The sequence below is a fragment of the Phaethon aethereus genome (assembly GCF_964289735.1).
Source record: "Phaethon aethereus genome assembly, chromosome: 5".
Classification (NCBI taxonomy): domain Eukaryota; kingdom Metazoa; phylum Chordata; class Aves; order Phaethontiformes; family Phaethontidae; genus Phaethon; species Phaethon aethereus.
Genome location: NC_138579.1, coordinates 44291214 through 44317107, shown reverse-complemented (window position 1 = coordinate 44317107; position 25894 = coordinate 44291214). Strand labels below are relative to the sequence as shown.

At 60.7% G+C, this 25894-nt stretch overlaps 1 protein-coding gene across 1 annotated transcript; it reads right to left on the bottom strand.

Annotated features, from left to right (window-relative positions):
• Positions 1–211: 211 nt before the first annotated feature.
• MAPK8IP1 (mitogen-activated protein kinase 8 interacting protein 1) lies at positions 212–25894 on the bottom strand (the record flags this gene model as incomplete). Its single annotated transcript, XM_082000288.1, has 12 exons — positions 25513–25894; positions 15908–16013; positions 8999–9232; positions 5410–5491; positions 4313–5188; positions 3590–3665; positions 2955–3127; positions 2556–2665; positions 2286–2405; positions 1207–1277; positions 732–830; positions 212–284 (listed from the first exon to the last, which is right to left on the bottom strand). The coding sequence occupies exons 1-12, from the start codon at positions 25596–25598 to the stop codon at positions 212–214; spliced, it is 2106 nt and encodes a 701-aa protein (XP_081856414.1). The 5' UTR covers positions 25599–25894.

Sequence of the window (25894 nt, the reverse complement as noted above, 5' to 3'; positions counted from 1 at the left end):
TAAACACAATTTGTCCAGCCCTCCCCCCTCCCATCCCCCCAGCCCCAGCCCGAGGAAGGGGAGTCATGAAAAGAGGCGGTGCTCCATGCCCTGGGGAGCCCTACCCTGGGCCCCCACCTCCTCCAGGCTCAAAGCAGCTCTTGTCCATGCACGACACGGGGAAGGGGCGAGACTGCAGCCCTGGCTGTGCAGGAGGTGCCTGTGCCAGCCCCTACTCCAGGTAGATGTCCTCCGTGGGGCACGTGTACTCCACATACTCCTTGTAGAATTGCTGAAAAGCCCTCCTGCAACACAGCACCGAGCAAAGCTGAGCAGCTTTGAGGCATTTAACAGAGCCCTGCTTCCCCTCTTGCCCTTGCTCCCTAGCCTGTGGCCAGTTTGAACCTCCAGCCCCCCGGCCCCTGGCCTCTCCTGCGTTAGCGCCCAGAGCTGCCATCAGAGCCACATGGTCTCCATCCTTGCTCTGATCCCCTGCACAGAGCACGACTTTCAGCCATCTGCCTGCAAAACCTTGCACTGGGACTTGTTCCAGTGCTGTCAGGAATAGGCTGCCCGTAGCCCTGTTGGCTCTGGCTCTCGCCCCAAGCCTCTCACTTGAGGGAAGAGATGCCAGCCTGGGGCCCAGGCCCAAGCCCCACACCTATGGGGAGGTGACAGGATTCATCCTGCCTGCCTCATTCTTCCTGCCCTTCGGGAGCGAGTGCCTCCCTCCCTGCCCAGCCAAGACTCACCCTACAGACTCCGCCAGCGGCTTCGTGGACTCCTCCGAGACAAAGACATGACAGGCAAATCTGTGGTCAGCAGGGTGCTTGGTGATGAACCCAAAATATCTGAGGGCAGAGAGAGTGGGCAAGACTGGACCGGCAGACAAGCAGGCACAGGTAGTCCAGCATCCCTGAGGTCTACCCAGCCCTCAGCACAGGGGTTTGGGACCTGCACCCGCCCCCGCCCAAAACACAGTGGCCACCAGCTCTCACAGCCCATGCCCAGAGCTGGGATGCAATTCCCATCTGTAGGCTGCCCTTACATCAAGCTGCAGGGCTGGGCTGATAGCAGAAGGGGAACCCTCAGGACCGAGGTGCTGGGAAGCCTCCCCTTCCCTTCCTGACCCCAGCCATGCTGCCCTCAGGGAGCGAGAAGGCAGCGAAGCTTCTGTGCCAAGATGCTGGCATTGAAAGTGCTGTCCCGCACTGCCCCACTGCTTACTTGTTGTTCTTTGGATGGTACCCACAGAAGGAAATGTTCTTCAGCTGGAAAAAGTGGCTACACTTGTTTACCTGGGGGACAGAGAGAGGACCTGTCAAAGCTTTCCTCCCCACCGCCCCTGTGGGACAGCCAGTATCTGGCCCCTGGAAATAGGTGCTCAGTCTGAGTGGTAGAATAAACTGGAGCCTTATCCTGGGCTGCTACCAGCAGCAGTTTGAGGATGGCCCCAAGCACCTGCACATAGGGTGTGTGCTGGCTCCCATCCTGGCTGCCTCTACCTCCGGCATCTCCTGCAAGGCTTCCCTGGTGGCCCTGGGTTAGGCTGTACTCGGACTAGAGGCAGCGCTGCTGTTTGCCCAGCGCACACGGCCCTTCTCCCTCGCGAAAAAGGCTCTCAGAAATACCAGCAGATGGAAAGTGAATGGATAACTTAAAACTAAGTCAGTCAGTCATTCAAGCCTGGGTGTTCAAAGGGACCCAGCCAGAAATGAGAACTCATTTACATAAGTTTGAAGACCAGCCAAGTTGATGGCATCCTCTGGCTACAGGCAGGACTTGTAGAAACCCCAGCCCAGCTTCCTGCCGCAGCATCCACAGCCATGAACTACTCCTACCCCCAGCTGTAGAGGAGGTTTCCCAACAGCTTGCTGCAAAGCCCTCGCTTGCCTCTGCCCAGCATCTCACCGTGCTTTGCTAAGCTACTTATGCAGAACGCTAATCAGCCGCCTGCCATAGCCAGCTAAAGAGATTACAGGGCAGATCCGGAGGACACCACTCAAAATAGCAGCAGAAAGGTTTAGGGGCAGCTGACAGATTACCGGCACGGCTCAGCTCGCAGCATCCCAGCACAGCAACACGCTTGGTAGCTGCCAGGGCGTCAGCCGGCAGTATGGCCAAAAGCTGGGAGCCCGTGGGGTGCAAGGGACCCTGAGGTGGGCCTACAACCCCGCTGATGGTGTTTCTCACACCCTCAGATGTACGGTGGAGACCCTCCATTTTCATATGCAAACGGGACCTGCACAGGGGGCACGAGGCAGCAGCCAGGGAAGGGACAAGATGAGCGGGGAGTGGGGCACTACCTTGCTGTGCTCCTTGGAGTCATCGGCTTTCACAGCAATCTTGACCCCACACACGCTGATCTCCAGGACGCAGCTGGAGGGTGGGTTAAAGTGCACAGTGAGGCGGCGTGTGGTGGCAATCTGGGCAGGGGGAAGCAGAGAGACAAAGCCCTGTCTCACTCGTGAGCGGTTATGATGGCTCACCCTTTCCCTTCCCTTCCCCGCTGAGGCTCTGCCCTGCTGCCAGAAGGAGTGGGCACTCCTGCTCCTGGTGACGGGGTGGGACACTACCTTCTGCATGGCTGCGCACAGCACGTCGTTGCCCTTGTGATAGGGAACCTGCACCGAGCCGAGGAACTTCACCCGAAACTGGTCCACCCAGTCACTGCTCTTGGCCAGAGCTGGAAGAGAGCACACGGCGGAGATTGTCTCCTGTGACCAGGAACATGGGCCAAGATCCACCTCACCACTCCATATTCTCACCCCTGCACGTTTCCCTGCCCAGGGAAGGCTTCCCACAGCACCAGATACCAGCTCCAGGCATCACACCAGAAGCTGCCCATCACTCTCTGCTGGGTACCCAGCTTGGTCCTCCCCCCATCCCCCTGCTCAGCACCAGGCTCTGCTCAACAGAGAGGAGGTGGACACAAGATGGGGGACATCATCAGGCTGCACGCAGAGGCTTGGTACCTGTTATATGGTCTGGGTCCTTGGTGACTTCGATAGCATAGTAGGCAGGAAAAATGCCCCGGTCACCCGTCCTCATGTTGTAGGCCTCATACCAATAATCTTCTGCCTGCACCTCCACCAGCAAAGGATCATCCACCTCCAGCTCCAGCTCATCCGCATGGCGAGGTACAAACCTGGACAGGGAGGCACTAGCACCTGGCCAGCCAGCAGTGCTGGTGACCTTCTCACCAGCACACTGCTGGGGCAGGGAGCAATGCAAAACCTGCCGCCGGCCCAGGAAGGCAGCGCCCTGGCAGGTGTGATTAGCCATGGGGACCCGAGATGCTGAACAAGGAATCTGAGCAGATTTAGGCTCAAAAGGCAGCAGCATCCTGGCACCTAAGGAAAGGGTATCCCTATGGCTCCACCCATGCTGCTCCCCAGAGGTCCCAGCTGCCCTCAGAGGTCTTGCCCCTGCAGCAGCCTGGGCAGATGTAACTCCCGGGCAGGACACGAGCCACAGGGAGGGGTTTGGTCCCCAGAGCTTCCCAAAAGCTCAAAACACTAGGGCTTGGGCTGGCCCTGCTGTGGTGAGAGGGCAGCATCGGCTCTGCCCCATGAGAGGCTGGGGACACCGCTCGTGCCCGCAAGCTCACCTAAAGACGGCACGGTGGGTCTGCTCCTGCTCCTCCCCATTGATCACGCAGGAGAACAACCCGAAGGACTCAGCACCTGGGGACAAAGGCAGCAGGGAACATCTCAGCGCTGAGGGGTCAGCACCACAGCCAAGGGATGGACATCAAGCCAAACAGGCTGCTGATGATCCTGGGGGGATGGCTCGTCCAAGACAAAGCTGGCGGTGCCGCACGAGAGAAAGGCATGGCTAGAGCCATGGCACTGGTACCTAGTGGTCCCCGCTGTGGGACCATGACCTCCCTACACCACCCCACAGTTTCACAGCTGTTGCAGCCGGTGTCACCAGCACTGTGCGACCAGCCGCGTCACAGGAAGCCCTGCCTGACAGGGCATGCCACCAGCCCCGGTGCTCCTCTGGGTTCAGGGAGGAGGGGGATACTCCAGGAGGGATGCTGTCCTCCAGCAAGACCACCCAGCCTTCCCCTCAGCATGACAAAGCTCAGGCTAGCCAAAAAAGCAGCCTGAAACACCTCCAGCCATCCTCCACCTGCAGGCTGCAAGGCTCTTCCAAGCCTCCCACACCTCCCCGGCCACCAGGAATGAAGCCACAGGCTGCAGCAAGCAGAGCTGGGGCCGGTGCCTGCTGGTGGCTCTCCACCTTGCTGCAGGGCTCAGAGTGCCCTCAGCTTCGTACCAGGGACGGGCAGCCACCAGCCCACCTCCCCCCGGCACCCAGCACTCACTGGAGGAGCGTGCCCGGCCACTCATGAAGACGTTGAGGAACTTCTTGGAGAAGTGGATGTCCGCCTCAGGGGTGGAGTCCTCGGAGAGGCAGACCGAGTCGCGCTTCAATGCGTCCTCCTCATACTCCTCGCCGATGGCCGACTCGTAGGGCGAGGAGACGCAGTTGTCATAGACAGTGGCCGAGTCGCTCTCGTCACTGTAGCCCGAGTAGCATTGCTTGAGGCTGACCAGCTCCAGCTGCACATTCTCATCCACCACCAGTGTGTACTTGACCGAGTCATAGGAAAGGGCGCTGGTGTCCGAACTCACCGAGGCTCTCTGAAGGTTGTGCCCCGGCCGGGAGCCACCGCTCCCACTGCCGCAGGAGGCCCTGGGCAGGTTCGTCTTGTCGGGGGAGGACATGTAGTCCAGCACCTCATCCTCCTCACTAATGGAGGGGTTGGTTTTCCCTGCCAGGGCTGAATAGCCGGAGGTGTCAATGTCGGAGCTGATGGACATGCGGTTCTCACTGGACTGAGACAGGAATGGCTTGTCGGTCTCCAGAGGGTCTGAGTTCTTCTGTACAGGCGTCAGGTAGATCTCCTCCGTGGCCTCCAGCCTCACGTCCGTCTGGTAGCGGATGCGGTCCCGGTGGGCCTCGGGGACCCTCGTCGTCACCACCACCACGCTGGCACCGTGCGGTGGGGGCCGGCTGGTAGCCTGGTGCTTCTCGGGTGGCCGGGACGAGGTGATGCAGGTGGGTGCCATCTGGGTGGCCGCTGTGCGCCGGCACGGGCTCTCTGTGGATGTGCCCCGGTCTTTGGTGGAAGTTGTGCTGTTTTGGTGATTGACCTCATCACTCAGGCAAACGTGGTCGTGGGGAGGGGTCTGCTCACCTGGTGGGGGAGGAAAGCAGCATTGACAGCCCCGCAGAGGGTGATGCTCCCTGCCAGAGAAGATGGCTAGGGATGTCACCCAGCCTCAAGGCAGACATGTACCCTGCATCCACATGGGATGTCTTCCCCCAACCTCCTGCTCCGGCACCACTTGCCCCAGGCTCCCGAGAGCCACGAAAGCGCACAAGGAGCTGCCCATAGCCAATGGGCGGAGAACTTACCCGTTTTCAGAGGGGATGATGACCGGGACACCCGCTCCTGCCAACTGTGCTTTTTCCCCAGAGAGTTGTTATTCAGAGTGTCCTGAGGAGAAAAACAAAGCTGCCTTGTAGCCCAAACAGTAAACAGCACGTGGCGCAGCGGTGGCACCCATCCCTCCCTGGGTCCGCAGCACCCTTCCCAGCTCCCCCCTCGCCAGGGTACGCTGGGGTGCACGGTGCTTGGGGGGACCCCCCCCACTAGCCCCACATCTCGCCACGCTGCTGCTGCGAGAGCTGGTGTGGCGGCCAAAGCAGGGCCAAAGGAGCCAGCCGGGAGGGTGTATGTAGGGGTGAACATATGCACACACATATATGTACGGACACAAATCCATACATGCACACGCATATATAGAGTTCACTAGCAGACAACAACCCCAACCAGCTGCGGAGGAGAGGCAGGATCAGGCTGCCTGTGCTCGGGTGAGTTTCTGTGGGTGCTGTGCCCTGGGTGGCCATCCATGCACGTGCACACGCGTGTGTGGGGAACATGTGCTCAGCCCCACTGAGAGGCCCGGGGACCAAATGCCACCAGGTCCCCTCTGACAAGGAGGGCAAGTCCTCCCTGTCTCAGCAGGGCCAGACACCCCGCCTGCTGCAGCCCCAGCCCCGGCCCTGATCCTTTCCTCCACCCCCAAGGTCTCCCTGGCCACCCACCCCCAGCCCGTCCTGCGGGGCACCCGGTGTTTCTCCTCCGGCTGCAGCAGTGGCATTTTCCATGCCGCTAGTTTTTGCTCAAGTACAAAGCCCTGCTGAGACTCCCTGGATTCTCCCATGGCTTTATCACCAGCCTTGCAGCTATTACCAGCAGCGCAGGAACAGCCCCGTCCTTTCTTTGCTTCCCCACCAACACGAAGCCAGCCTGTGCCCTGAAACTCCATCACGTTGCACGCTGCTGAACCATGGCTGCCAGCTCCCTGCCTCCATGCGGAGAGGGGAGAGACCCCCATCACGGGGCTTTGGTGACCTCCCAGCGCAGCCTCCGCGAGCCCCTCCTGTGCCAAGGCAAATAATGGTGCGTCCCCGCTTGCCTTTCCCAGGGACACAACGGGCCGGGACGCGGGCCAGGCGAGCTGCCGCAGCAACAACCTCTGCGTGCAAAGTGCCACGGGGCCAGCACACGAGCCAGCCTGGCTGCCCGGACCAGGACAGCAGGCAGCAACGCAGCAGGCAGAGCCCACCGAGCCCACCCATCCCACAGGGCCGGGGCACTCTGGGGTGTGTAATGCCCAGCCAGGGTGGAGAGGCACTCACAAGGTCTTAGAGGATGAACCTAGCCAGTCCCAGCAGCTATTTCTTCCCCTCTGAGAAGTTGGGGACGTTCCTCTCACCGTCTCCGGGCCACCTGCCTGGGATGATGATCACAGACAGCCCAGCAGCAACCGAGACATCACCGAGCCAGCTCCTGGCCCCGCCAGGAGAAGCCGGAGCAGAGGGTGGCACGGTGCCCTGCATGTGCCCACCCTGCCCGGCACGAGGAGGCTGGTGGAGGCATGGGCGGACAGCCCAGTGCTCTGACCGGGCATTCAAGTGAGGACACGCAGCCACGGTCCCTCTTCTGACCAGCTGCAGGAGGAGGGAGGGAGGCAGGCCAGGAGGGTGCAGGTGGCAGGCAGATCTTCCAGGCAGATCCCCAAGGGATGCCCTGCACCCTGTCCTCTCCTCAGGCCACCACACATGGGCAGGGAAAAACTGCCTTTGGCTAGAGGTAGGTGCCCAGAAGAGGCACCCCAAGCACCTCACAGCCAGCTTGCCTCCAGCACTTCTGCCTCTCACTAGGTGCCACCGACAGCGCTGCCCTCCCTGGCCAGCCATGCCCCAGCCCTGTGCTCCCATCTCCGCTGGCTCAGGGCTCCCGCTGTGGCAAAGCCCCCACCTCCTGTTCCCCATGCCCTCAGCTCCAGCCATGCCTGTAGCCCCGCAGCCTCCAGCATCCCCCTGCGAGGGGACCATCAGCTCCCCCTCCCCAGCCCAATGTCTATGCATCGCCCCAAATCCCACTCTGCAGGCCTGCTGCCACCCCTGGACACTGGGGTTGGGGCCGGCTGCCCGAGAGGGGGGCCCTGCCATCCCCCATACCCCCAGATGGATGTGGCTGCCACGTGCCACTTGCTCCTCAGGGTCCCCTCAGAGGGTGGGACAAGGCTGACACTGTCCTCTTGTCCATTATGCTCCGTGGGGCTCCCCCCGCCTCCCAGCCCTGTTGCCTTTGTCCCCGGTGCCAGCTGCCCCGCAGGGATCCATTCTGGCTCTGTGCTTTCTTCCTCCTTCTCCTCCTCCTCCTCCCCCCTCCCTCGCACCCGTGGCCTCAGGCAGAGAGCTGGCATCAGCTGCCTGTGCTGGGCTGGTGACACCCAGCCCCGACTACTCCCCATCTGTCACCCACAGGGACACCTGCCTCTCACTTCACGCTCCTCAGCTGAACGTCACGACAACGAAAATCCTCCTACTTGGCAGGAGGCACTGCTGAACGTGGCAGTGTGGCAAAAATAGCCCTGCGCGTCGCACATCTTGCATGGGTCTGCAAAGTTTGTGGGAGAGATGGGGCAAAGGGACTCTGGCCGCCCCTCAGAGGGTCAGCCTGTGGGGCACTGAAATGCCACCTGCCCCAGGGATGACAGCAACCCCAGGGCTGCGTGAGGCCGGCAGTCTCGGGGAAAACCTTCCAAAACCTTGTGGAAAATCCAAGTGTGAGCAAGACAACAGAACCCCCTTGTCCTCCCAGCCACCATTTTGGGTGTTGCTGCTCTGTCACCAATTTTGCACAGGGCACTGACATTAATGTTTCTTTTGCCGAGCGCCACTGCTCAGGAGTGGTGGCCGCCAAGTCCCCACTGGCAGGCACGGGGCACCCGGTGTCACCGTCCTGCCCTGGGGCTGCAGCCCAGCCAGATGTTGGCCAGTGGTGCTGGCTCTGGGCTCGCCAGCCCTGTGGCATGGTGCCCCGTCCCGCGATGGCTTATTCATGCATTCGGTATGCCATGCCTCGTTTGCTCTCCATCCCCACAGGGTCCCTTCCCTGCTCCCACCTTCCTCCTGCCCCACAGCTCTCTGCCAGGCCCCACAGGCTCTGCTGGGGGCACAGCTCATCCCTGCCACAGCCTGTTCTGTCCCCACCTCGGCAGCAGGGATGGAAGAAGGACCCACCCGGCCCCTTAGTCCCCCCACCGAGCGCAGTGCCCGGGCAGGGGGCACAGCCTGCGGGGGCTCGGCAGTGCAAGGGGGCGGGCACGTCCCCGTGTCCTCCCCCCCGGTGCCTCCCAAACCTGCAGACCACTCCCTCCGGCTCTGCAGTAGGGACCGAGGCTGCGCCGCACCCGGCCCGGGGCTGCGGCAGGTAGGGACTCCCGGGGTGGGGGGCAGTGACCGCCGGGGGGGGGGCGGCCGCCCCGCCGGGTTTCGCAGGGAGGGGCAGCGGAGCCTCTCCCCTCCACCCTTCTGAGACAAAAGCTCTCGGCGGCGGGAGCATCCCCCTCCTCCTCCTACTCCTCCTCCTCCCCGGACCCACTCGACCCTCTCGCCCCTACCCTTCCCCGCCCCGTCCCGTCCTCACCTGGCTGCGAGGCACCTGCGGGAAGAGGTTGAGAGTTGTGGGTCGCTTCGGCCTGTAGACATCCGTGGTCCCGGCCGGGGGGTCTTTCTGCAGCGGCTCGGGCGCCGTTTGCTCCTCGGCCGGGGCGTCCCCCGCCGCGTCGATGAGGTCGAGCTGGAGCATCTCCGCCTGCAGCCGGCTGGCCTCCCCGCCGCCCGCCGCCCGGGCCCCGCCGCCCGCCCGGCTCACATGGCCCTGCCGGGATTAGCGGCCGCGATCAGGCCACCAGGAGGGCGGCAGCCGCCGCCGCCTCCCGCCGGGGCCGGGGAAGAGGCGGGGGGGGAGGGGGAGGCCGGCACCGGTACAGCCGCATCAGCACCCGGCGGCCTCTTCCTTTTAAAGGGGCAGGGATGTTATTCCCAGGCCGGGGAGCCCCGCGACCCCTCCCCGCCTCCCCAGGAAGTATCCGTCCTTGCCGGCTGCCCCCGGATGAGGGGACACTCCCGTCGCCTCACTCCCGGCAGGTGCCTGTAGGTACACCTCGCCGTCACGTTCACCGCGAAGCGCACAAATGCGCACACCCCAGGCTTCCTCTCGCCATAACAGGGACTTTTTTTTACAGTGAGAACAATCATTCGGCGCAACAGCCTCCCCAGGGAGCTGGTAGTGTGCCCATCGCCAGAGGTTTTCAAGGCGTGACAGGACAGGGTGCTAGATAACCTCATCTGGGCTCCCTGTCCTATGAAAGGTTGGACCAGGTGATCTTTCAAGGTCCCTTCCAACCTAGGCTGTCCTACAACTCTTCCTCCAAGGCAGACCGTGCCCTTTCTTGGTTCCTGTCCTGGCAACTGGGACTCATACAAGCATGCAACGATTTTGGTTGGAGGTCGCTTGGGGCCTTGCCCATCACATTTGAATATCCTCACAGACAGAGAACCCACCACCGCGTTGGGCACTGGTGCCAATGCCACACTGCTACTACTTTTTCTCTCTGTGGGGTTGAAATTTTCACTGCACACCTCCGAGAGGAGTCAGGCTCTCTGTAACACCCATTAGGCAGCCGGGGACAGCAATTACATCCCCCTTGGCCTTCTCCTCTTCCCGTACACCCTGCATTTGTATATATCGGGACATGAAGCCGTGCAGAAGGGATGCCCGATGAGCCAGCAGCCTGGCATTAGCTTTTCAGTCACCCGCCGGCAGTGGCTGTGCTCTGGCCCGGGGCAGCCCCACTCTTTCCCCTTGCATTCTTTGCCCTTGGAGCAAGGTGGCCACCATGGCCCGTGAGGGCTGCGGGGAGCGGGTGCCCTCACGGCTGCATTGCTGGGCGAAGAGGCGGCGATGTCCCCCCACGGCTGCAGGTGTTTAAAGGTCAGTGGTTTCCTTCCTGAGCCGCCCTCGTTGCAGTCACCAGAGCTTGCACGTTCACAGGTTGCTGTGGCCAGCAATAAAGGCTGCGACTTGGCATTAGCCAGTCGAATTCCCCGTGTTATCAGCTGTTTGTGATAACAAAGCTCGTCCGCGGGCAGAGGTGGAGAAGGACACTTCTTTGCAGCTGATGCTATCCGTGTCTCCGGCTGCACGGAGGATGCCCCTTGAGCCATGGGAGAAGGAACAGCCCCAGCAGCCTGCCAGGGGCAGCTCTGGCAGCCCCGACAAGAGCTCCTGCTGCTACTGGCTCCTAAATAGCCAGGCTAAGGCCAGCACAGGCAGGGCTTTGCCTACCACAGGCACAGCATGAACGCTCTCACAGGGACCATTTCACCCGAGTGTCCCTGCTGTGGTCCTGGCAGGCACTGGGTGAGCACCCAGAGGAGCACTGCCACCAAAACCTACCCTCTCAAGGCTTCAAACATTTAACTCCCTTGTATTTGCTGTTTGCCTTCATACAAGTTCTGTGTTTCTGTGGCACCAGTTGCCCGGGGCAAATCACACAGATTTTAACAAGGGAACTGAGGCACAGGAAAAGAACTGGGAGGAAACGCCAGCTAAATAGATCATAGCTAAGGTAGGTATATCAGAGTCAGCTGGTGACATCCAACACAGACTGCTAATGATGCTGCCTCAGTAATCCTGTAGCTGTAGCAATCACTCGGAAAACTCACAGAGGAGGGAAAGTCCCAGAAGGATACAGAAAAGCAAAACAGTACCTGTTCTGAAGAAAAGGGTGCACTAGGAGGGATGCACCATTCCAGGTTCAATAGCTAGGAGGAAGCTACAGCCACTGCAGGTACTTATTAATGGACGGTAGCACAACCAAGTGATTCTGAAAGCGCACAGCAACAGATCACCTTACCATCCAAGTCGGACCTGCGGTGGTCTGCAAAGCAAGGGCAGGGACTAGAGGTTGGGAAGCCTTTCTAACTGGAAGGGCAGTGTCCCACCAGAACAGGGTGCCTCGGGACCCCTCTAGGAACAAGTTCATGTAACCTAAGGCCAGCCTGGGTGCGCTCACAACTCAGCACAGATGCAATAGTGAGGTGACTTCCCAAAGTTGCTTTGGCCTGTGGGAGCGATTAGGGCGTGTGGGACAGCAGTACCAGTGCCTGAATCCTGCAGCGGGAGAGAGCAGCAGCAGGAGCACACCAGCGTTGTGGCCACCCCAGGGACGGCTCTGTAATGGAGGTGTGAGCCTCCCCGTGACTGTATCAGCATCCAGGTGTGCATCTTGTGTACATCCCCGCAGGGTGCTGTCTGAATGGCAAGAGCTCACAGTGTCCAGAAACTGGTCTCTGATGGTCCTGATGATGGCTCCAGGGTGAGGTTGGAGCAGCTCAAGCCCTGTTGCAATTGCGAGGTGCTGGGAGCACCCCGGGAGCACTGGTGTAGCCAGGGAACCCCTGCATGGGGACTGCCGCCGATCCCGGGCGGGGACAGATGCTGCTCGCTTCTCTAGGAATGACAGGCCCTTGCACGGGGATCGGGGCGATACATGGGCTGTTGCTTGAGTGGCCCTGGTCCGTCCCGCTACGGTCAAGCAGGCAAAAAGCTCATCCCTGCTCCCCCACCCCTGCAAGCCTTCCCTGTCGGAGGAGGACTGACAAAACCTATGGCTGGGGAAAGCATTTTATCAGCGTGGGGAAACAAGGGGAGGGGACAACTGTGTCCCCTCTCTCTACCACCTGGGTGTGACGGCTTTGCTCCCGGCTTCAAAGTGCCAGGAGAAGCCTCTCTGCCCCTCGCCTGGCGCAGCCGCAGCTGGCGATGGATCACGGAGGCAGCTTCATGGAACAGCCTTGGAAAACCTGCCCGGAGTCAGCAGCCGCCTTGCTGCTGCATCCTCTACTCCCGGTCCGCCTGTGCCGCCGGCTCCCTGCCGGTCCCCGGACCAGCAGGTTAGCCAGCTCATGGAGGCTGCTCCCCCCTTTGCAGTGGGTCCCGCTGGCCTTCCAGGGGTGCTGCTGCCTGCAGCGCACTGGATCCATGATGGCAAACAGCAAGAGGACCCCGGCATTTCCAGCGGTCTTATGCTGTAAAAACAAAGTCTTCTGGGTTTTTTTTTCTCCACATACCTATATCTTCATGGCAGGTTCAGGCCTCTCCATGAAGACCATGAAGACTCAGCACAGCCCAATATCTGCTCTTTTCCTTTGGGCACTTGTTCTCGTGCTCGCAGGTATTTCCAAGAATAGTATTTCTTGTTTTTCTTTTTTTTTTTTGTTTTCCCCATTCCTGCATTAACCCGCAGCTCCTGGAATGCAGATGCAGCACCGAGCCTCTGTTAACTGCAGCCTGGTTGTTCCAGGATCCATCTTGCTGAAACCAGGGGTCATCACCCCACCTTTCCACCAAACCAAGGCCAAACCCAAAGCAAAGGCCTGGTGCTTCTGTTGCAACCATCCCTCTCAATGCGCCCGACTGCTGCCATTTGCAAGGCGGGGGTCCCTCGCCCCGGCAGCCCCCGCTGCTCCCCAGCCGGCCTCCTGCCCTGCCTTCAGCAGTTGTAAGGGCAGCTCTGCTCCTCCGATGAGCCCTCTCCTCAGCCCGCCTCTCGCTTCACTTCGCTCGCTGTTTTCATTCACCCAGGACTTCTTGTTGAAATTAAGGGGTGTTTCAGCTGCGTTGGGGAGTAGCCTGTTCTTGGTACGTGCTCTCCATGAGGAGCAGTCCGTGTCGATGGATGGAGTTCCCTCTTGCACAAACATCAATCTACGCCTCCTTGCAGTTTCTGTGTGTCTAAGGCGCTTTTTCTGGAGAGCTGCTAAAATAGCCCACGATGAAGTCATCTTCATTTTTCCAGGACCGAAAAAACCCCCAAACCCCACCTCTGTTTGGGTGTTGATATCCTCAATGACTGCCTGTTCCTGACGCTGCGTGCTTCTGCCCGCCGAGCAGCTCTGCCCAGACCTCACCGAGGTCACCGGCCGTCCCCACCCAGCAGCCGCCCTCCCAGCCCTGCGGCAGGGTCTGTCCCCTCGCTCCTTCCCGGCGCTTCCCTGCTCGCCGCCGGGGCAGGTACCATGCCAGCACCTCTCTTGGGACACCCGCCTCCGGGTCAGGGAGCTCAGAGGGGCTGGATGCCCCCACCCCGTGGCTCGCCGCGCTCCCCAGAGCCTGTGTTTCCCCCTTCCCCATCGCTCCCTGCTCTGGTGTGATCCGGGGAGCCGGCAGGTCCCTCTCGCCCCACATCCAGGCTTTCACCAGTGACGGGGGCCAGGCCTCCATCCTACGTACGGCGCGTGCTCTGCGGCACCGGCGCCGGGAACACGCTGCGGGCAGGGCTGATGTCAGCATGGGGCCGCCCCGGCCCCGGCCCCGGCGTCAGGCTGACGTGCCAAGCCAGCCATCCCCACGTGATGCAATTAGCTCACCGATGCCGGCCGCGGGTCATCACTGCTTCGCTGGCCCCCGTGCCACGCGCAGACCCAGCCAAGCCGCTCCCTCCGGGCCTGGCTGCTTCCGCCGGGCAGACCCTGCAACCCCGCCGGCCCGAGCTCACTCCAGGCGGCTGTCTGGTTTGAAAGCTCCCCGGCTCTCGCCTCCGACGTTTGGGATCGAAAAGCCGCTCTCACTGCCGTTGCTGTTGCCGCTTTCGGTTCTGCTCCTCGGGCAATCCCCTGTGTCCCGTATATAAACCGTTTGGACATGTCTGTAGCAGGCATTTTTCCTGAGCGTGGCAGGCTTCTTCCTTTGCTGTGGTCACGAACAGCTCATGGCTTCCCTGGCAGCGGCCTCGCACCCCGCTTCCGCCCCAGCGGACTCTCAGCGCGGCCGGGCGCTTGTGCAGAGCCGCTGTGAGCAGGCCCTGGGGAAGGCATGGGGCTCGCTGCGGGAGCCTGAGCAAACCCTCTGCCCGGGGTTCAGGTCTCTGCGTCGCAGCGCAGGGATGCAGAAACCCCTCGGGAAGCTGCTTAAAATGGGTGAAACAGTCCATTTTTCTTCTTCCTCAAGGAAAGGCTGCAGCAGTTGAGCTGCAAGTCCCCCCATCCCTGCCCTTACCCTCCCTGCCAGACCTCAGCTAAAGGCTGGCACTCTGTAAGGAAAATAAAATCCTGTCCTAAGCGTCCAGTGGTGCTATCAGCAGCGGAGAACTGGCATGGCTACCGGGAAGCATCCAGCAACGCACCTGCAGCCCCTGCCTGCCTCACCTATTGCAGGCAGGAGGATCTTCCAGAGGCCCTGCCCTCGCTGCAGCTGTGCCCCCACAGACACCCAGCACTGGGTTTGCTGTTGGTTTTGCCTCCAGCATTATCCCTCCTTCCTTTGGCATATGCAGCCCACGAGCCCAGGCTCTGCCCATCCTTCCCTGGCTACAACGTCCTGGAGCGGGAGGAGGCTGCGGCCAGAGCAGATACGTGGAGCGGCAGCCCCATCTCTGGGAGCAGCCGAATTTCTGCTGGGAAGGTCTTGAATTAGAGCAGTGAGCACGGCAGGACACCTTCACTTCCCATCATGAGGTCTGTCTGTACCCTCCTGCCTGCAATGAGGGATTCCCAACACCACAATCTCACTTTCTAATTTTACATCTGCAACAAATTCCTCTGCCTTTCCCCTCCTCGCTGGGCCTTTAACAGAGGAAATATTTCTCCTGAGGGATGAAATGATTCTCAAACCATTTGGTTGCTCCTCCAGTATTTGCTCCCCCTTTGCATGCAACACATCATTGGCAAAATGCAGAGGCCCTGCATATTTCCAAATCCAATGTAATTCTCAACTTATCTCCATGTTTCTGCCCTGTGGCCTTCTCAGGCGGTTCAAATAACGGTGTGAACCCCATCGAGGTCTCCACAGCACGCCCTGGGGTGCTTAAGGAGGATGGGAGACCCGCCTGCACCACCTGCTTTTTGGTTTTATAGCTCCTGTTTTTATCTCACCTGCTGCCTGCTGGGGTCAGAGACACCTCCTCCACCCCTATTTCACCAGCCTCCAGGCCTCCCACCTCCAAAACGCCCGAGGATGGCTCTCGCTGAAGGCAGCTAGCAAGCCAGAAGTGACACCTCACGTGAGCACTGTGCCAGCCCGGCTGCGCCGGCAGGTCCAGGGATGCACGTGGGGGCAGGAGGCACAGCCCGTGTGGGACCTTTGGTGCTGCCTCGTGCGTGTCCTTGCTTCCCAAGGATGCTCATTGTGTGCCAGAGGCTCGCTGGCCACCCCGCTCGAATGGGGACCGTGCCCCCCGTCACACCTGAACCCGTAGGCTCATCTCTGAGGAATGAACTCAAACCCCTCCAGCACCGTGGGGACCAAAAGCCTTTGAGCTGCTTTTTTGTCCCCTGCATTTGGCTGGGTCAGAAAGGGTCTGTGCTGTGCCGCAGTGAGGGGAGGGCACTGCCGAGCCGAGGGCACTGGGGTCGTCGTGGCAATGGGTATGTTAAAGAAGCATCACAGGCATGGGGACCTGGTGGCCCTGCACAGGAGCTGCTGGCCCTGCCAGCCCCACCAGCACACTCTGCCTGTCTCCATCCACTTCCCCATCCCCATCACGCTTACCCGGGGGGCCAGGCTCTCCTTGCAGTGGAGGCTGATTCCACACTCGTCGGTGATCTCAGAGAGGTCTTCATCCTCAAACTCCTCAAGGCTGATGTCGTGGGTGAGCCTGGAGGGAGCAGAGATGGCACAGTCACCCACCGCGCCGGCGGCGGGCAGGAGGGTGCAGGGTGGCTGCTGCCTGCGGGCAGGGAGCGGAATGGCCCGCCCTGGGAGAGGCTCTCCCAGCCTTTACTGGGAGAAAGACTGGGAAGCAGGCTCCTTCTAGAGGGGATGGGTCTGTCCCCACCAAACGGCTGGGCTTGGCACGGTCCACGGCGGAGGGGAGGCAGGAGGAGTGTGCCCCAAACCAGCCCCTGCCTGACCAAAGCCAGCCGGGAAGTGCAGGCTGGGAGAGGGTGGGACAGATGGAACAGCCAGCCCTGACCCAAGAGGTTCGGCTCCCACCCACCCAGGGAGGCTCTGGGGTTGTCCCAGCTGGGCGCAAACACCCAGCGGGGCAAAGGCCGGGGTTACAGGGAGGGGAAGAAGCACTGGGGGTCCTGGCAGGGCACAGCTGGAGGATGAACCTGCTGGGGTGGGGGACCACATCAAGACCCACAGAGCCTGCAAGCACCGCAAACCCGCTGGCCGTGGCACCACCAGCCCCTGAGCCGCGGCTGGGAGGGACGTCACAGCCTAGGTGCCTGCAGTAAGCGAGGGCAGTGATTTCCCTCTGCACCAAATTAACTTCCCGGGGCGACTGCGGGCACCCCCACAGCCGTCGGTGCTGCCGAGCCTGCCTGCATGGCCTCAGAGGTCCCTTATGGCTGTCGGCCCCGCAGGCTCATTGCACCCCTTTAAAAAGTTTACAAAGATACCCTTCTAGCAGCTGGAAACGCGCTGACGAGTGGGCTCCTCGCGTGCCTGCTTGTGTCCCCAGAGGGATGGCGAGGCGCTCCTGGCTTCTGTGCATTAAAACATTTCCCCGTGGTAGTACCGCAGTGCTCCTCTCGCTTATTCATTACCACAGGGGTAAACAAAAGAGCTCAGCTTGAAAGTCCTCTGCCAGCAAACTCAGCACTCCGAGTTTTGTCTCGGAGTGACCGCGGGTGCCGCTTTGCTTGCTGCCATTTCCGCTTGCTCCCAGCTCCTCAGGCTGGGAGGTGCTCGGGTGGAAGCACCACGCCGAGCCCGTCACCCCTCTCCGGCTTGGCCCTCACCAGCAGGGAAGGAAGGAGAAGGGTATTTTGTGACCTGCAGAGCTCCCACCCTCGCTTTAAGCATCGCTCGCACACCTTGGAACTTCCTTCTTGTAGTGCCATGGAGGGGCAACACCTCCCTTGTCCTGGTCATCGGTGGGGGGAAGGAGCAGGAGAAGCCCGTGGGGGAAGCAGCATCTCCCCTCCGCATTTGGAAGGACCCCACCAGCGGTGGGTTCCCTGGGGTGAAGGCAGCCCCTACAATTTGCACTGGGGGGGGCACACACGCAGCCTTCAGTACAGGGTGGGGTGTCCAGACACTCCCCCCCCATCTCCTGCTGCTGCCTGCAGGAGGGAGGGAACACGGAGCAGGAGCCTCATGATGAGCCTTCAAAGCGGAAATCGATTTCTTCTCTGGTTACGCGGGTCGCCAGGGTGGGACACCATCAGCTGCTAATGCCTGGGCCCCCCACCCAGCATGGCGCAGGAGCGCAGCCGGTGCTGCGGGGTCCCGGTGAGAGGCGCAACGCTGCCGAGGGGCTGGCAGGGGCTCCCCGGCTCTGCAGGAGCAGCTGGGGTGGGTGGCAGTGCCCCTCGCTCCGGGATGGAGACAGTCGGCCCTGCCCGTGCTCTTGGGGACGGGGAGACGCGGCGCAAGGTGTCCAGCACCGGCCCTGCGCGCGGGTGCTGGTGTGCAGCAGGATGCGGCTGGCTCCGGCGCCCGGCTGCTGCGCAGCTCCCTGCGCAGCCGGGAGAACTTGGGGCTCGACTGAGTGCCAAGTTTGCTGCTGTCCTGCGGCCATCACTCATGGAGAAGGGTGATGTGCCCAGAGATGAGGGGCTGCCCCTTGTCCCCCTGCACGCCCACAGGACAGCCCCCTCCCCAAGGCCCGGCCGGTCCCCTACCATTTCTCCCACTGATCTTCCAGCCAGCTCTCCTCCTCGGTGCTCGACTCCATTTTCAAGGCAGATGCATTGAGGAGGACCCCCCTTCCCTGGGGGACACGCTCCCTCCCCAAAAAAGACCCCCAGGCCTGGGGTAAGGAGGAGTGAGGGAAATGACGGCCGAGACCTGGGCACCCGCCGCCACTCCGCCTGCCCCGGCGCACTCTGCCTGCCGGCGCTGCTCCGTCTCCTCACTGCGCAACCTGGGGAAGCTCATTAAAAATAGATGGAATCAGCTTGTCCTGGAGGGGAAAAAAAAAAACCCAGCACGAAACCAAAAACCTCCCCAGCTGAGCCAGCGCCAAGTCCTTCCTTGCACTCTGCCGGGGATGCTGACTGCCTCCGCCTGCCAGCCAGCCAGCCCGGCTCCTGGTCCTGCTCCAGCGCCCGCTCCCCAGCACCCACAGCGGGCACAGGGGATCTGCTTGCCCCAGCACGGACACCCGCACTACCCAGTCTCCTCCTCCTCCCGCCTCGCAGCACCGCTGGCCCAGCCAGGGGCAAGGGGCTCTGCCCCTCTCCGTGGCGCCGCAGTGCTGGGATCCCTTCCTGACGGGAGCGTTCGTACGGCTTCTCGCTGGGTAGCTGGTACGGCTTCTCGTGGGCCAGCTCACCGACGCAAAGGCCGGAGCGTTTCCAGCACGGCGGGACCGGTGTCGCTGCCGGACGCGTTCCCCAAGCAGAGGCGCCTTCGCCAAGGGGAAAGCCCAGTCGGCGCAGAGCACTGCCCCTTCCCCACCTGCCCCCCTACCTAACCCCAAGCCCCCCTCCCGCCTCAGGAGCTTCCCCAACCTCTAACCCCTGTTAAGAAGTACCCGGTGAGCTGCTCTGCCAGCTCCCACCCCTCTTCTGCTGCCGGAGGAAATAGGGGCCTTTCCAGGCGTTGCCGACGAACTGTTGGTGTAGTGGCCTCAGATAACCCTCCATCACCCCCGTGCCCCACAGACCCACTCACCGCCCGCTGGCTCGGGCAGATCGTGAGCCTCTGCGGAGCTGTTCGCCCCTCGCCCTATCGGAATGGAGTCAAAGCAGCTCTGGGAAAGAGGCGCCCACCCCAATTTCAAGATGGTGGCCAAGAAGGCCAACAGCGTCCTGGCCTGTATCAGAAATAGTGTGGCCAGCAGAAGTAAGGAAGTGATCGTGCCCCTGTACTCGGCACTGGTGAGACCACACCTTGAATCCTGTGTTCAGTTTTGGGCCCCTCACTACAAGAAGGACATTGAGGTGCTGGAGCGTGTCCAAAGAAGGGCAATGAAGCTGGTGAGGGGTCTGGAGCACAAGTCTTACGAGGAGCAGCTGAGGGAACTGGGGTTGTTTAGTCTGGAGAAGAGGAGGCTGAGGGGAGACCTTATCGCTCTCTACAACTACCTGAAAGGGGGTTGCAGTGAGGTGGGTGTTGGTCTCTTCTCCCAAGGAACCAGTGATAGGATGAGAGGAAATGGCCTCAAGTTACACCAGGGGAGGTTTAGATTGGATATTAGGAAAAATTTCTTTACTGACAGAGAGTGGTCAGGCATTGGAACAGGCTGCCCAAGGGAGGTGGTGGAGTCGCCATCTCTGGAAGTGTTCAAAAAATGTGTGGTTGTGGCGCTTCGGGACACGGTCTAGGGTACATGGTGGCGCTGGATTAATGGTTGGACTTGATGATCTTGAAGATCGTTTCCAACCTTAGTGATTCTGTGATTCTGAGATGGGGACAGGGCATCCCCCTCCCCACCAGCTGCATGTACACTGCCCAGTGGGGCCGTGTCCCACTGCTGCTCATTGCAGCAGTGCTCTCCTGCCCCTCTCTGGCACCCACCCCAGGAGCTCTCCTCGGCCCCCCAGCCCAGGGGCTGTGATTGACAGACGTGTCTCCCACCAGTCCGCCCGGCACTGCCAGCTGCTTGGGATGCGGCATCACCCCTGTCTGGGTGAAGGTGGGTGATGTTCACAGAGGTCCAGCTCACCAGCTGGCCTGGACCTCTCCACTGAGCTAAATTGTCACTGCGTCAATGCCATGGCACCAGCAAATGTCACTCGTGATACTGCGTTCATTGTCTCTCAGCTCCCCGATAACTGTATCCAGGGCTCCATCTTCCCTATCTGCTCTGCCTGGAGGCACCTCGTCTGCTCAAAACCTGCTCACTTAATGCAACGAATAAAGAAATTTCTATCTCTGTGTTAATCCCGCTCTTTTCTCCTCTCACACTGATGCAGGCAAGGACTAAGAGAATGAAGAACCACTCACTGTAGGAAAAGATCAGGTTCAAGACCACTGAAGGAACCTGAAGGTACACAAGTCCATGGGACCTGATGAGGTGCATCCATGGGTCCTGAGGGAACTGGCAGATGAAGTTACTAAGCCACTGTACATTGCATTTGAGAAGTCATGGCAGTCTGGTGAAGTTCCCACTGACTGGAAAAGGGGAAACATAACCCCTGTTTTTAAAAAGGGAAAAAAGGAAGACCTGGGGACTACAGGCCAGTCAGTCTCACCTCTGTGCCTGGCAAGATCATGGAGCTGATCCTCCTGGAAACTATGCTAAGGCACATGGAAAACACGGAGGTGATTGGTGACAGCCAACATAGCTTCACTAAGGCCAAACCGTGCCTGACAAATTTGGTGGTCTTCTACAATGCGGTTACAGCTTTGGTGGATAAGGGAAGAGCGACTGATATCATCTACCTGGACTTGCGCAAAGCATTTGATGCTGTCCTGCATGACATCCTTGTCTCTAAATTGGAGAGACATCGATTTGATGGAAAGACTACTCAGTGGATAAGGAATTGGCTGGATGTCCTCTCAATGTCCAAGTGGAGACCAGTGGTGAGTGGCATTCCTCAGGGGTCGGCACTGGGACCAGCGCTGTTTAACATCTTCGTTGACAACATGGACAGTGGGATTGGATTGAGTGCATCCTCTGCAAGTTTGCTGACGACACCAAGCTGTGTGTGCGGTCGTCATGCTGGAGGGAAGGGATGCCCTCCAGAGGGACCTTGACAGGCTAGAGAGGTGGGCCTGTGCAAACCTCATGAGGTTCAACAAGGCCAAGTGCAAGTTCCTGCACGTGGGTTGGGGCAATCCCAAGCACAAATACAGGCTGGGTGGAGAATGGATTGAGAGCAACCGTGAGAAGGACGTGGGGATGTTGGTTGATGAGAAGCTGAACATGACCTGGCAATGTATGCCTGCAGCCCAGAAGGCCAACCGTATCCTGGGCTGCATCAAAAGAAGCACAGTCAGTAGGCCAAGGGAGGTGATTCTATTACGCTCTGGTGAGACCCCACCTGGAGTCCCGCGTCCAGCTCTGGAGCCCTCAGCACAGGAAAGACATGGACCTGTTGGACTGAGTCCAGAGGAGGGCCACAAAAATGATCAGAGGGATGGGACAGCTCTCCTATGAAGACAGCCTGAGAGCTGGGGTTGTTCAGCCTGAAGCAGAGGAGGCTTCGGGGAAGACCTTACTGCAGCCTTCCAGTGCTTAAAGGGGGCCTACAAGAAAGCTGGGGAGGGACTTTTTACAAGGACATGCAGTGATAGGACAAGGAGTAGTGGCTTTAAACTGAAAGAGGGTAGGTTTGGATTAGATACAAGAAATTCTTCAGTATGAGGGTGGTGAGGCACTGGGACAGGTTGCCCAGAGAAGCTGTGGATGCCCCATCCCTGGAAGTGTTCAAGACCAGGTTGGATGGGGCTTTGAGCAACCTCGTCTAGTGGAAGGTGTCCCTGCCCATGGCAGGGGGATTGGAACTAGATGATCTTTAAGGTCCCTTCCAACCCAAACAATTCTATGATTCTATGCTCCAGGACTTTCTAGGGCATACAAGGAAGGCTGTCCGCCCACTCCCTGTGCTGAAAACACTCCTGCCTTTCTCTCTTGCTTCTCAAAAAGGCTAAAAATGCCAGCAAAATGAAACAGCTCTGACTCTCCTTTGCTCCACCACTGCCCATAAAAATCTGAGCAGGACCTACACAGGTATTTTGGCCAACTTCCCTCGCCAGTGGCAGCCCTGCTGAATGCACAAGAACTGATAAACTCGGGTCACCCGGGAGCTGCAAGTGAGGGAGCGCACGTGGGTGCGTGAGCAGAGGCAGCCGTTACCTGCCTTTAGCAGGAGCAGCTTGATCGCAGCCCTAACAACAGCCTTACAGTCAAGCCTGGCTGCTGCACCTCCCTCCACTCCATCCCCTGCCAGGGAAAAGGGGGTGTCCAGCATCGCCTCCCCAGCCCGCTGCCGCCGCATGGGATTTCCCACGTGGGAACTTGGCCAGGGTAGCATGCCACGATGGAGCTGGGGGCTCCACCGAGCCCGGCTGCCCAGGCTGCACTCCGATACCCTGCTCCCAGGCAGCGCTCTGCAGAAGTCCTGTAACCAGCAGTGTTGGGGAAAAAAACAAAGTACTACCTTACAGTTGGCTGGCCCCGGGTTTTTTCTTCCACTGCTAGAGCCACAGAGGCTCTTTTGTTTGAACCAAGGAGAAGGCACGTCTCTCTCCATCAGAAGAAGACAGCCCTTTTGTCTCCCCTCACGAGACAACAGGTAGCCCCACGGTGATACCCAGCTCGCTGCCTCCAAACAGGCTCCTCTGACAGCTCCAGGTGAGCACAGCAGCCACATAAAACAACCCATAGTGCTGGGGATTGATCTTTGCCTCAGCCTGAAGGTGCTTCCTTGAACTTTCTGAGGAGACGGAGGGGTGTCCTTCCCCCCGGAGACTTCCCCCCCAAGAGGCCCTGGCAGTGGTATGGGAAAGGGCTGTGATTTCCCACGGGGCTCCCTGAGGAGCTGCGTAGTTTTCCCACGTTCTCCTGACACGTGCAAGTAAGTCCCTAAGGGTTTCTTTCCCTAGGAGCCTTCCTGTCCCAGCAGCTAGGTCCATGCTCTTTGCTTTTATTAGGGAAACCAGAAGGAGATAGAGGAGATCAGTCACTGACCCGCAGCCCAGGTCCCCACTACATCAGCTCCACGCTCCTGGGGCAGCGGGGCAGGCAGCCGGCAGGGCGAGCGCTGCAGGGCCCTGCACCCAGCTGTGCCCCAGCTGTGCCAGCCCTCCCGGCCCCTCTTACACTGAGCAGAGGGACCCCCAGTCCCAAAGAGCTCCTCACAGGAAAACACAGCCCAAAGCACTGGCAAAGCTTCTTGGCAGGGTGAGGAGCTGCGACATGCTGTCCCAGGGAAAGATGCCAAGGAGCCCCAGCAGGGCACAGCCCCGATCGCAAGGCTTCTGGAGGATCAAGAGCAACGGGGAGGCTGGGTGAGAAAAACTTTTTTATTGCTGTCTCCTAAAATGCTGTTGTTCTTGTCATGCTGAGCAGCCACCTCTGGAGGTCCTTCTGGCTAAAGCAGAGCTCAACTCACCATCCTTCTCCTCCCACCTCTTCTCAGACAACACCAAACCATCACCGGGAATGGGGATCTGCCACACCACCATCCACGGCCTCTTCAGAGCTTCAGACCCCAGCCCACTGGGCCACTTGCTGGCTAGGACCAAGTCCTCTCTCGATTGAAGCCACCCAATCACCCAGTGCTTGGGCCAGCATGTTGCCCCTCAGGGAGCTGGAAGAGCGGGCACACGTACCAGTGGGCAGAAAAGCTGAAACGCTTCATCCCGCAAGCAGCAAGCTGGGGCAGAGGGCAGGGCTTGCTCAGGACCTCGCCACCAGCTGCTGGCCGGCTCCAGCTTCGCCATGGGGGATGGCCCCTCGCTGAACCCCCGCGGTGGAGACGCAGGACCTGGGACAGGCATGGCCCAAGCTGTGCCACGTAACCCAGCTCGCAAATATTTCGTGAGCAGGGGCTCCCTCCTCACGCGCCGCTCCCCGCCACAACGTCACCTCTGATCTGCCAGACCCTGCCCAAGGCTCAGAGACATCACTGGCATCTCCTTCCACTTCAAGTCTCACACCCCGAGCTTGGCACCCAGGGAAGATCTCGCACTCCTGCCCCGACTCCCCAGCTCTCTGCCCGGCTTTGCAGCCTCCCCCGCGGATGCCAGTTCTCCCCCGGGACAGGCTGACAGGGCTCCCTTTCCAACAGCAAGAAGCAGCACCTCCTTCTCCCTCCTGGGGCACCACTGTTTGCTGGGGAGCAGGAGGGTGCCCGGGGGACAGCCGCTGCATCCAGGACAGTGCCGGGTGGTGAGCCCGACCCTCTCACAAGCCCAGAGCTGCTCGGCAGCTCAGCCTCCAGCCCCTGGGTCGGTGGCCAAGCCCCTTCTCCATGGTGGACATTTCCAGAGGCGGCATTTAATCGCTCGATTTGCAGGGTTTACCCAGCCATGTTGCAACAGCTCCCAGCAGCTGTCGCAGGCAGTGCTGCAATAGGAGGCGGCTGCCGAAGCCCCGGAGCCACCCGGCGAAGGGGCTCCAGGAGCAGAGGAGCCCTTCAGGGTTAAATTGCCTGAGCACCACCATAGCTCAACCGCAGCTGACAGCTTCCTCGCAAGGACCCACTGGTCCCCACACCCGAGGGGCTGGGGCCTGCCAGAGGCAGGCACGAGCTCAGCCATGGCCCCAAGCGTGGACCATCCCCTCCTCTGCCTCCCCAAAATTTTATCACACAAAGCAGATGGTATTCATCCCCCCTTCTCAGACAGCTCCCCCACAGCACCCCTGGGTGCCAGAGGCAAGCAGAGAGCAATGGCTGACAACGGCACGGCTGCCCAGAAGCAGCGAGCCTCCCCCTCATGGCAGGCAACCAAGGCCAGGCACCTGCAGGCCGTGGCAGAGCTCCCTTACCCGCCCAGCGCATCCCTGTCCCGGAGCTGCCCTCAGGAGGCTCCGAAGCCTCCAGCTGCTGCAGGTTGGCACCTCCAGCCATCCCTGGCCTGGCCCCTGCCATCGGAAGTCCCCGTGAGCAGCCTTGCCAGGTTTCAGAGGAGAGACAGCCCCCTGCGTCCCAAATCGATGAGAGCACTAGATATTGCCAAGAGGATCAATTCTGGCACTCTCTCACCGTCTCACCTGGGGCTCCTGTTTCACAGGGGTAGGAAGGAAGTGGGAGCACCTGGCATTTCTAGGAAAGCACTAGAAAAAGGCTTTCCTAGGGGTGGGGAAAGAGATTAAGCTTTTTTTCATGAGGAGAGGTGTTTGAAGAGGAGACAAGACAGGTAAGGAGGCCAGGGTTGGAGGGGGACACGGGGCCAAGCAGAGGGCTGGCAGGAGCTGCAGTGCTACATGGGGTGAGGGCCAACATAGGCTGGGGGGGGAAGGCTGAAGCAACATATGGGGTGGGTGGGCTGAAGCAGTGATGGGGGGGCTGGAGTAATGTGTGGGGTAGGGGTTCAGCGGTGCCTGGGGTTGAGGTGGGGCTGAAGGGATGTGTGGGGTGGGTGGGGGGCCGAAGGGATGCGCGGAGGGGAGGCAGAAGCGCTGGACGAGGCGGGGGACCCGGCGCGGCCGTGCGGGGCGGGGGGCTGCAGCAGATGGGGAGCGCTGCCCGGGGCGGGGGACAGGGGCAGCCCCACGGGGGTCCCCGGGATGGGGGAGCGGCCGGTACCTGAAATTGGGGGGCGAGGCGAGGTGCAGCCCCAGGAAGGGGGAGGAGGCGGGCGGGGATGCGGCTCCTTTCTCTCGCTCCGCCATTCTGTGGCTCTCTCCATGCAGGCGGAGGGCGGGCAGGAGGGAGGGAGGCAGGGAAGGAGGGATGGAGGGAGGGGGATGCTGGCGGGGAGGGACGTACCTGCCGCCGGGGGGGGGGGGGCGGGGGGCGCAGCCCGGGGGCTCCTTCCCGCGGCAGCTGCAGGACAGATGCGCCCGCAGCTGGAGGCGACACCCCGCACCCCGTCCCCAGCCACAGTGCCCGGGCCCTGAGAACCGCCGGCCCCGTCAGGGCAGATGTGCCCGCAGCTGGACCGACATCACCACCCCCAGCTGTGCTC